This window comes from Euleptes europaea, chromosome 15 (genome assembly GCF_029931775.1).
Source record: "Euleptes europaea isolate rEulEur1 chromosome 15, rEulEur1.hap1, whole genome shotgun sequence".
NCBI classification, from domain to species: Eukaryota; Metazoa; Chordata; class Lepidosauria; order Squamata; family Sphaerodactylidae; genus Euleptes; species Euleptes europaea.
The window spans coordinates 350,799-362,247 of NC_079326.1; the positions used below are offsets into that span (position 1 = coordinate 350,799).

An 11,449-nucleotide genomic window follows, 5' to 3' on the forward strand; every position below is an offset into this window, starting at 1 on the left:
TCTCTTTTTAGGGTTGGAAAGGCAATGGGTAAATGGAATACAATTGTCTTGACTGAGTTATGGTTTGCTGTTCCTCTTCTTCTTGATCCCCCCGCCCCCACTCACACACAACTTTGAGCAAGATTTTCTCTGTTGGTTTGCAGCAATGCAGCCCTTTCCCCCAAGGAAGCCACTTGCCTCATGGTTCAGGAGGTCCTGGGTAAGGGGCTGGATAGCAACTTCCTGAATGAGCAGGTTGCCTTCTACATCAGAGACACTGTGAAGAAGAGACAGAACAGTGTCAGGGAGCCAGATCCAAAGTGAAGTTAATGTACTAGTTTTATTGAACTGTTGATCAGAGAAGCACCTTAGAGGCACACAATGAGTATATACAGATTGTGACCCAGATTTGGACTTCCCAATACTTTCAGAGTTCTGTCGTATGGTTACACAAAAGTAAGGAACATGTATAAATAACTCATGCTTCTTCGTTCCTTCCCTCCTCCTCTTGTAATGTGTGAAGAAGCAATTCTGTGTCATGCTTGCAGTCAAAGTAGTAAACCCCAGATTGCCTTTACGCTAATTTGAAAGGCATGAAGTGGGAGAACATGAAACAAAACACTTAGTGTGACAACCTGGTTGAATGTTAAGTGTCAGGGGAAAACAATTTGACCAGGTTCTTGTTGAACTGTATTCTCCCTGCTTTTTGCCTGATCCTGAACAAATCTTTAATTTGTGCCTCTTTATTATTTTTACAATTTTCCTTTTACCAAATAACAAAACAAAGAACAGAAGTCCCAAGGTGAGTCATTTCCAACTCCAATACCCATGATGGCAGAACAGTAAGAAAGAGAGAGAAGAGTAAACAGTGAGAGAAGGAAGATCAGAGTAAAAAAGGATCAAAAGTGGAGAGCCCCAAGTCCCGCATCCAGCGCCACAAAGAACCTCCATCTGTTCTTAAATTTTCATTCCATATCTCTTTCAGTGTAAATTACTTTTTCCTGTAGATCTACTACATCCAGAAGATCTTCCAATCATGTGTCAAGATTTGGTAATGTGAAAGCCTTCTCTTTCTTAAATATAGGACTTTTATCTATTGCAGCACCTCTCCACACCCAAAATTTCTGATTCAGCTAAAGTTCCCAGGAATATTTTGGGCTGCTTTATTTAATTGGATTGATGGATAAATGGATCTTATATTGCTTTTAATGAACTGCATTTTTATGCAGCATTTATGCTGCTGTTTAATTTTATTTTTGATCTTCTAATCTAGGTGCTGGGTATAAATGCTCTGATGAATTAATTGATTGAGTTTGTGCTTGCTGAGAAATATTTGCAGGAGAGAACCAAGGAGTCCGTCATTAGGGTTTCCTTCCTTTTGAGATTTTTGGTTTTGTTGTTTTGTTTTCATTTTGTTTTCTGCATCCACGTTCCCTGTACCCTTTCTCCTTGGTCCCCACTCATTTCTGTTTTGCACTCTGACATTACAGTCCTTGTCAAATTATTCCAAATTCACACACACACACACACAAACACCCCATACCCAGATACCCAAATTGGGTTTGTCAACCTCCAGGTGGGACCTAGAGATCTCCTGGAATTACAACTGATCTCCAGACAACATAGATGAGTTCCCCTAGAGAAAATGGCTGGTATGGAGGATGACAATATGATCCCTCCCCTCCCCAAACCCTAACCCCTCCCCAGGCTCTACTTCCAAATCTCCAGGAACGTTCATGACAGAATCTGGCAACCCTATTGAATATCACAATCAAAATTGCACCCATCAAGGAATTCAGTACAATTATTATTTGCTTAATGTATTCTGACAAGTGAACTGGAGTTTGTTGTATACAGAACTTTTGTTTTCTTAGCCAGCATACACATGCAGCCGTTGTCTGGATTTCTAAAGATTTTCCACCCTACAAATCTCCTGTTCCTACTTTCCACAGAGACATTTGCTCCCCTCCCCTTGCAGCTGCACCCCTCAGCTCCACCAAACAACCTCTTTGCCTCACTTTAGTCTAGGGTTGCCAACTTCTGGGTGGTAGTTGGAGAGATCATAGGTTACAACTGATCTCCAGGCAACAGAGATCAGTTCACGTGGAGAAAATGGCCACTTTGGAAGGTGGACTCTATAGCATTATACCCCACTGAAGTCCCTCCTCTCCCCAAACCCCGCCCTCCTCAGGCTCCAACCCCAAAATCTCCAGGTATTTCCCAACCCAGAGCTGGCAACCTTACTTTAGTCCCCTGCACCACAGAGCCAAATTCACTCACTGGTAGAGCTTCAGAGAAGATTTCAGCTTCTGGTCCACCACAGCATCTGGGATGGCCGGCTGGATTTCCTTCTTCTGCCCCAGTACGTAGGTCAAGACTTTCATCAGCCCAGGAGAAGCAGCTTCAGCCTCACCATCCACCACACCTATCTGTGCTCGACCTCCACGCTCATGATCACGGATATCCTTCCCTAGAGTCATCCCCTGTCATGAACAGGTGACAACCACAAATCGGTATCAGAAGGTTGCTAGTAGATGAGTGGATAGCATTGGCTTCACTTTGGGAGCTCCACAGATCAGAGAACACAATGACTGTACGTTAGGCATTCTGGAGAGTGACTGGGGCTTGCACTGTGAACAACTGTGTGTTTAGCAGTGCCATCCTAAGCACACTTATACCCTTCTAAGCCTAATTCCTTCATTGGACTTAGAAGGGTGTAACTCTGCTTAGAATTGCACTCCAGGCTTGCCAGCAAGGACAGCTGCAGTTATTGGTGGGCCTTCAGGTGCAAGGCTTCCATGCCCCCAACACCACAGCACCCTTCCTTTTCTGCTTCTCCCATTTCACAGCTCCTTCTCCCCCATCCCTCCATTTTGCAGCTCTGTTCTTTCCCTGCCAGAGAGGCAACTGCCTATTTGCTGAACAGAGGAAGGGCACCTGGAGGAGATAGCTGCACACGGCTGTCATACACTCTGTTCAGACACTGCTGGTAGGTACTCCTGCCACTGGAAAAGGAGCCATGTCAGAGGTAGCCCCTCAAGTATCATATGCCTGACCATCCCAACAACCTTGATGGCAAACCTCTTTGACAGAGTCAATACATGACAAGTTTTTAATTGTTGAAAAGGGGGTGAGAGTCTTGTTCCACCATTTCCTTGCAGCACTTCCCCACTTCCCCATTAAGGGAATTATGTTCTGCATGTAATTTGGCAGCCCTGTTGAACAGTGTGTCGTGTATTAGCCACCATTCAGATCAGACAGCCAGTTCTGACTGTCTGTGTTGTATCCCTGCTCCAATGTGCTCAGGGCATTTAATCCATTCTCCATTTAATACAGCAAACCCCCCCCCCCTCTAAGGTAGGTGAAGCTAAGCATGACTGCCGCAAGGCCACCCAGTTTTCAACATGACCAAGTGGGGATCTAAACCCAGTCCTAGTCTAACTACAACACCTCATGGGCTCCGCTTGGGGAGCCCAATCCTGTCACTACTACACAACATGAGGACAAATGGCAGGAGCTGTTGCTGCTATGCCGCAGTCGTCAGGGATGGCTGGTGAGCTCTCCTGAGATTCTTGGGCCTCTGTAGCCACCCACAATGCTGACACAAGATGCTGGCTTTGACAGCAGGATGGATCCTATATTATTGTTAGACTTCCAAAATAAAGAAAAGGAGACTTTGTCCCATTATAGAAAGCGGGTACAGCAAAACCCTTGTTCTCTCAATGATGGACTTCACCACTCCCTGCATTTCTCACAACTACCCAGCTTTCTTATTCCCCCCCCCCCCAGCATCCTCTGCACCTTCAGACGCTCCATGCGGTTGCTCTCAGGACCATTCCATTGGATGATGAGCTTGCCCAGGTCCAGCAGGAACACATCGCCTTGGTTGAAACTGCTCCAGCTCATCTCCACCTATGAAGAGAAGCAGAGTAGCTGGGGCACCTATTCTGTGTGCGGGACTGAACAGGGATAGAATCATAGGGTGAGGGGGGGAGGTTGCATATTGTACAAGCGCAGTTAGAAAACAAGAATACTTTCACATCTCCCAAAATGCAAGACAGTTCTGCAGCTGAGAATCTAAGCTGGGCGTTTGGCGAAATCTGTGGCTTTACAGATCAGCAGTAAGTGGTAAATGTATCTCAGAGCCTAGTCTGGAATGAACCGGTATAGTTGCCAACCTCCAGGTAGGGCCTGGAGATCTCCCAGAATTACAACTGATCTCCATACGACAAAGATCTGTTCCCTGGAGAAAATGGCTGCTTTGGAAGGGAATCTCTATGGCATTATAACCTGATGAGGTCCCTCCCTTCCCCCAAACCCCAGGCTCAACCCCAAATCTCCAGGAATTTCCCAACGTGGAATTGGCAACCTTACCAACAGATTTTGTGAGGAGTTAAATCACCAGCCTCCTCCTCACATGGCCTTTCCACCCATGACCCACCTCTGCAGCCACCACATTCTTCTTGCCCTTGACATGCAGCAGCCGTTGCACGTTGTATGTGTTGGTCTCCACGTGTTTCATGCCTGAGGCCACTCCCCCTTTCTTATATCTGCAGAAGGAGAGAAGGGTCAGAGTTTCACAATGGTCAGGAACACCAACTTTTCAACAGTCAAGGCTCCTCCTACCCCAGAAACAGTTTGCCTCTCCCCAGCATAGCTTGCCTTTTGCAAGTAGATCATGGTGGGGAATGCCTTCCCAGACCACCTGACGAGGCCCCCCAAAACCCTTGATGTTTAGAGGTGCTGGTTGGCAGCCAGGCACCTGTGAGGCCCCCAGATGGCCAAGACGTCCCCATCCCATGCAGTGCCAACTTCAGACATTTATGAACTGCTTTTTATGACATATTTAATATAATGCACCACCTTTCTTAACTAAGCTGCTCAAAGCACTTTCAAACATTAAAACTAATATATAATAATTTTAAAAAAAAACTTTTAACAAGCCAATTTAAAAATCACATTCAGCAAAAGGCCCCTTCTGAAAAAGCTCCGCCTTGCGTGTCTTTCTGAGTTGTGGCAGGGCAGAGGGCCCACGGAACTGCAAGCAAAGGGCTCTCTCCATTTCTCTCTAAAGAGATACAGAAAGCAGGCCCAGGTGGGGAAATGGTAAGGTTCACCGAGAATTATTCTGAAAGAAAATAAAGAAGGGGCGACAGTATCCTTCCTGGAAGCTGCTGCCTCACAGTGCTTCAGGGTAATTGGTCCTGATTCGATGTCCCTACGTGCTTCCCTGTCTCTTCCCCATAACCCTGTACAGTATTGTTATCCTCATATTGCAAATAGGAAACTGAGGTCAAAGAAAGTGGCTTCGAGTCGGCAGAGCACTGCACATACATTACTTGGATATAAGCCCTTACAACAGCCCTGTAAAGTAGGCCAGTATTATTATCCCTGTAATTGCGGGTGGAAAACTGAGGCTGCAAGAATGTGGCTTGCCTATGGCTATCTAATTTGTGGTAACGGTGAGGTCTGAACTGGCAACCTCCTGGATTCACAAAGCTTTCTGTAATGTGGCTGTTGTGCTACTCTGCAGAACACACACACACCCCTCCATCACACAGAAGAATTGGCAGCCTCACAATGTTGGATTTTGACAGCTCTTTTCAGACACTGATGATATGAATGGCACATATCTACTTGAAAAGTATGGATTCAGATCTCCAGCACTGTTTGTCTCCTGTAATTCAACAAAGGTTGCCAACCTCCAGATTCTGAAATTTAGTCACGTGGCATAGAAGCAATCTCTATAACCGCCTTTCCCCCTTAAACACTGTGGACTATTTCATATTTTTAAGAGTCCTCATGTTTGCTGCAGCTATACTGGTGTTATCTACAGTGTTGCCAACCAAACAGGGGAAAAAACCCTACTTTTTCTTGCTTTTTACTTTTGGGCTGGTTGCCAGAAAAGCTCGAGGATAAAGCTGATTTTAGCTGTACACCATGGTTAAATAGATTGCTTTTATGCTGGGCTTTGATCCCATTCCTACTAGAAATGGCTGGATTTAGCTGCCTGGCTTCACCATTGGACTCACTTCCATCTGTGCCCCTAACCAAGACGGCTGTGGGTCCAGATGTCATAATTGTTTAGATGTCAAGCAACCCTAGATTCCTGTACAAAACATAAGTTGTGAATGGCAGGACATGTGTTTCTGTACATACATGCACCAGGGAATGACAGCTAAGTGAGTGCTTACAGCACACAATTGCTAAATAAACATGTGAGACTGTTCTTGGGAGAAAAAAGGTATGATTTTGCTCAGGTCAACAAGTAGAAGGTAATATCTATGAAGGCTTTACTCACATGAGTCCATTTCTGAAGTAGCCCCGGAAGACCTCACTCTCATGGCCCTGGGCCTCCCGGTGCTGCACTGCTGTCCCTCCCAGGTGATCATCCATCTGGGTAGTGTAGATGGCAGCTGCACCCTGCTCGTCCACAGATGATGAGTTGCCCAGCCAATAGTGGATGTCATAGGAGAAGTTGTTCCAAGTCTTGTGTGTCTGTGTTGGAAAAAGAAGACACACAGCAGGCCAGAATCAGGCCATGTGCCCCAGCACTTCCCCTGAGGTATTCCTGGAGCTCTCCTGTGCTCAGTAAAGTTACGGTTACTGGCCTGATTTACCTCTACAGATAGCCTGGTCCCAACCATCAATAACCATCCCCTCAAATAATACATTTGCTACGATTGCTAATTCTACCCCCAAAAATCATTTCCTTGGGCATAGTCAAGTCAGTATAGCAGCCTTAAAAGTCTTGGATGTCCAATCTTGGCTGAAAATAAAATTAATATCACAGTCCAAAAAGCAGGGGAGGGGGGTTAAGAAAATTAACATTACTACATTTTAAGATTATCTGGTACCCCCTTTTTTGTAATTGTTCTACACCATTTTGGAAGTTTGCAGCAATTATCCTATTTATAACATGCAGAGTGCCAGGGCTCTTGCAAGGAGTTCTGTTTTGATCTATCAACTCCACTCACTAATCGTATTAATTCATTACTTACACAGTAATTTCCAAACTGTATGCCAGTTTCCTGATATCTAAAACTTGGCAAATGCTACAAAATAAGAGGCTCACAATGCAGATAGAAAGTACAGAATGAGGCGAAAATAATTAGATTTCTACCCTACCTTTTGATCAGATATGGCCTTCAAGCAGCTTCCAACAAGATAAATGCAAAAATAGTAATTAAAAAACATGAAACTATAACATGTATATTAGAGAAGTGACTATAAAAACACTTCTGATATGTAACCAGATTCAAAACTAGATCATCAGCAAAACAATAATAATGCTTAGAATTTATCTAGTACTAGAGCATGCAAAGCACTTCTCATACGTTATCTTGTTTGTTATTCTTACAACAGTCCTGTATGGTAGGTCAGGATTATTATCCCTGCACTGCATATGGAGGGCTGAGTGGGAGAGTGAGTAGCTTGGCTAAAGGCCACCTGAAGAGTTCACAGCAGAAGTACAATATCAATTAATGACTTCCTGATGAACAGATCCATCTCTTAGCTGCTATATCAGTTCTTAAAAGATATAACCAATTCTGCTGTCTGAATAGGTTTGATGCAGAACAAAACTATAATCTAGTCATTATCAGGTGGCATATGTAATATTAAATCAATACAATTATTAATAAAAATGCAAAATGTCACTTATCCTAAATGTTAGGAAATCTTGATTAAAAAGAAAAAAGAAAGAAAGCCCTTATGACCCACATAGAAGTCTGAAGGCCACATGTTGTGATTCTGTTGCTGAAGGAAACAGGCCTGTAAGCTGCCTACCTGAGAGCCCATATAGAAGACAGTGAGAACTACTGGGAAGAAAAGCCAGGTACTGGTTGTGGTGAGCAATAGACAAATGCTATAATCCCCAACTAGTGCAGATAGACTCTGGCCTTTAGAGTGATGCTACCCATGTAAAGGAGGGTAACTTGGGCAGCTTTTGGGGAATGGATATTCCCGTGGTGGAGAAGCTCTTTCTGTGACCTGCAAGCCCTACTCAACCAATGCTCTCCTAGGATTTTCCAACACCTGGAGGGGCTTCTCTGTCTGTGTTCAAGGGCTGCCACCACCTGGCCCCTGCAGGAATTGTCCACTGGGAGGGCCAGGACTCCCCGCTTCCTTTCTAGGGTTGCCAACCCCCAGATACTAGCTGGAGATCTCCTGCTATTACAACTGATCTCCAGTCGAGAGTAGGGTTGCCAGGTCCCTTTTCACCACCGACAGGAGGTTTTAGGGGTGGAGCCTGAGGAGGGCGGGTTTTGGGGAGGGGAGGGACTTCAACGCCATAGAGTCCAATGGCCAAAGCGGCTGTTTTCTCCAGGTGATCTGATCTCTATTGGCTGGAGATCAGTTGTAATAGCAGGAGATCTCCTGCTACTACCTGGACGTTGGCTACTACCTATTCCCTTCCCAATTCTGAGGCCTCTTTGCCTCCTGCTATCCAGCATCTGGTTATCATGAGGGCAGCTGACTGCTTTGTGCTCCACTGGGGGAGCGGCTGTTTGCCAGCTGACTGCCCCTTTCCTTCCTCCAGGCAGTCAGCTGTTTGCCAGCTGACTGCCCCTTTCCTTCCTCCAGTGTTGCTAGGTAGCCTCTGGCAACCAGCGAAGGAGGGGTAGGTGGGTCTTACCAGGCACAAATGGAGGCTGTTTTTAACATAGAGTTTTGCCCAAATACCAGAGCATCTCCCACGTTGGTGGTGACGTGATGAGGTCACTTCCCGAAGTGATATCAACACGCCGACAGCATGGAGGCCCAGGCCTCATTTTGTGCCTGGTGAGACCCCTGCTGGACATCTGAATGGCACCAAAGAGGAGGCCCAAAGCAGGGGATCCCCTGCCCCTGGCAGGGATCTGGCAACCCTATCCTGGTACTGCTTTTAAAATAGGGAACCACTACAAATATCAAAAGTTATAAAGTATTTATTAAAAAGAAAATGTTCCCAAGCATATTTTCAGCACAGCACCAGACAGAGCAAGAGATTCAAAAGAAAATGGTAAAATGTGATTCCAGTGTCCCTCCTTCTATACATACCCTAAATATAAGGCCGGCTCCTTATCTTAGAAAGTTACAGATGTCCTAAGGGGTTTCCATTACCTTGAAGCCTCTTTCATGTACGCAGGCCAGTAGATGGTGATGGCTGCCTGCTACAGACCTGTCTGCCTCGATGGAAACCGCACAGAAAGAGCCCCTCCTCTTTGCTCCCAGGGGTTTTATCCTCCTCCTTTCTCCTCCCACTGACCAGGTCAGGCCAGGTCAAAGAAACTCTTCCTGAAGTCTCCAAGAGATTTTTTTCCCCCTGAAGTCTTTCTAGCACTTTATTCCTCCAAATACCTGTTCCCTTCTAGATGTCACCTGTCTCGCTGGAGGTGTATGGTGGTGGTGGTGGGGAACTGGACCCCTCTCTCGCTAGACCTAATAGCATATCCAAAAGGGTAGCTGAGGTGAGGCTGGAAAGAAATTGTATTGTATTGATTTCCTCCCTCCTGCCTGTTCTCTGCCCCTTGAGAAAAACTTACGGTGAAGGTTTTGATTAGTTCAAACCTCCAAAGAAAAAATGTGTTTCTTCACATTCCCATTCATGTGTTTGGTCCTAGCCAACACAAATCTCCCTAGTGGCGCAAGAGAACTGTCTCCTTCTCCTGTGACCCCCCTCCCCCCATACAACCCACCGACCCCTTTTCATGAGACAGGATGTGCTTTGTCTGCTGCTTTGCTGGGCTACCACCTTTTCTCCTGTGCAGCCAGCCTTTCCTGTTGAATTTAATAACTGGAGCCCCACCCCACCATTCTTAACTTCCTTTACCGAGAGAAGCACATAAGCATCCCCTTCATAGAAGTTCCCATATGTTTTGGGTGGTACAGGCACCATCTCCATGTTCTGGAAGGGAAAGTGGAGAAACATTAGTAGGCTCCATGCAGAAGAGCTCTCACATAAAAATCATCCTGCGTCTCTTTTCATGTTTCAAAATCTGTCCTCTCTTCCTTCCCACACTAGTCTAGAAAGGTTCCATGTGTTCAGAGCCGTTTTGCAGCTACATAGCAGGTAAGTGAATGTTTAAATATGTGATGATCTGAACATTACTAGATCCTTGACAGTTGTGGTGCAAGCACAGGGGAAATCTGCTCTTGAACTACCATACCACCTTCTAGTGCAAGAGCTGGTTTCTTAGAGAGAGCAGTGCCTTCACTTGCAATTCTTAGAAAATGGGTCACCATTAACATATTGTCAGGTGGCAATCCCAAAACCCCATCAACATCATCCTTTCTGCACTCGAAGAGGTAGAGGATATCAGCACCTCAGAGGGCTCATTCCTACCCAGCCATCTCCCTTCTAACTCCCAACACCCCGGCTGCTTCACCTTTACTCTATGCCCAGATCTGTTTCCTTTGCCAACAAAGCTGTCCAAACCCAGTTCCTCACTGATCCATTTCAGCACCCCTTCTGTCTAATCTGAAATTTTGTTCATACAATTTCTGGGAACATCACCTGCCTACCAGTAGCACCTTCCTTTCCTTTGAGTAGCACAAGACTGCTCTGACTACCCACTCAGTGGTATGAGAACAGCAGACTGGTTTGATCCAAAGGCTTAATTGCTCTAAGTGATGAGTCTTCCTCTGATGGTGGAAGACCCCTCATTCAGCCAAAGAGAACTCTTGGATCCAACCCAATGACAGCATCATTTAGTTGGCTGGCCAGAGTTGTCCTTAATTCAGGTCTGCTTCCTTCCGCCTCTTCCTCCAAAAGCAGGAGATCCCAAGGGGAAGTGAACCAAGGTATCATACACAGGGACACATCTAAAAATGATGGTTTCTTCCACCATGACTATTAAGGACAGACAGAACCATGCACACACATGTACCCACCTCAATTCTCCATATCTGGAGCCCAGGTGTGGTTTTGTTCAGTGTCTTGGTGACTTTAGCATTGAGTTCTGGCATAGTGATCAGCCGTTTATGAAGGGATCTGGCACTAGGGATGGAAAAAGCCATGACGGTCTTATTACAAGCAACACATACCAGCCAGCAGTTGAAAATCCCCAGAATAAGAGAGCTTTAGGCTACTCCCCTCCACCTTGAAATCTCCACACCCTTGCCTGCTATTTGAAGAAAATGAGAATATTTTACCACTACGAAAATGAGAATATTTTACTAATTGCATTCATTACAGAATACAGAACCTTTATTGGCATTTACAGTAACAAAACAAACAGGTAAATCAGCTAGATATGGATCTAAAAAAAGAATGAATACACAGTTCATCAGTAAATTTTATAATAAACAATTAATTTAATTGCATTCATTACAATAATATTCCTAAATGTGTGCTAAAGTGGAAAATCCAGTCTGCTTCCTGGGCAAGGTCTTCTAACATAAGAGCATCAGAGGAGTCCTGCAGAATAGGGCTGTATCCCCCTGTCTTCAGCTTTCCCTCCTTTCTTCCCCCTGGCACCCTCTCCAT

The 11,449-nt window shown here is 45.3% G+C and overlaps 1 protein-coding gene across 1 annotated transcript in view; it reads right to left on the reverse strand.

Moving 5' to 3' along the window:
* VIL1 (villin 1) overlaps positions 1-10,956 on the reverse strand; it is a 31,744-nt gene extending 20,788 nt beyond the window's left edge. Inside the window, exons 1-7 of the mRNA XM_056861097.1 lie at positions 10,855-10,956; positions 9,794-9,868; positions 6,281-6,477; positions 4,421-4,529; positions 3,781-3,891; positions 2,260-2,462; positions 178-256 (exon numbers count right to left, since the gene is read on the reverse strand). Of these exons, the coding sequence (XP_056717075.1) occupies positions 178-256; positions 2,260-2,462; positions 3,781-3,891; positions 4,421-4,529; positions 6,281-6,477; positions 9,794-9,868; positions 10,855-10,929 (849 nt within the window). The 5' untranslated portion in view covers positions 10,930-10,956. The remainder of the gene's footprint in view (positions 1-177; positions 257-2,259; positions 2,463-3,780; positions 3,892-4,420; positions 4,530-6,280; positions 6,478-9,793; positions 9,869-10,854) is intronic.
* Positions 10,957-11,449: the final 493 nt, after the last annotated feature.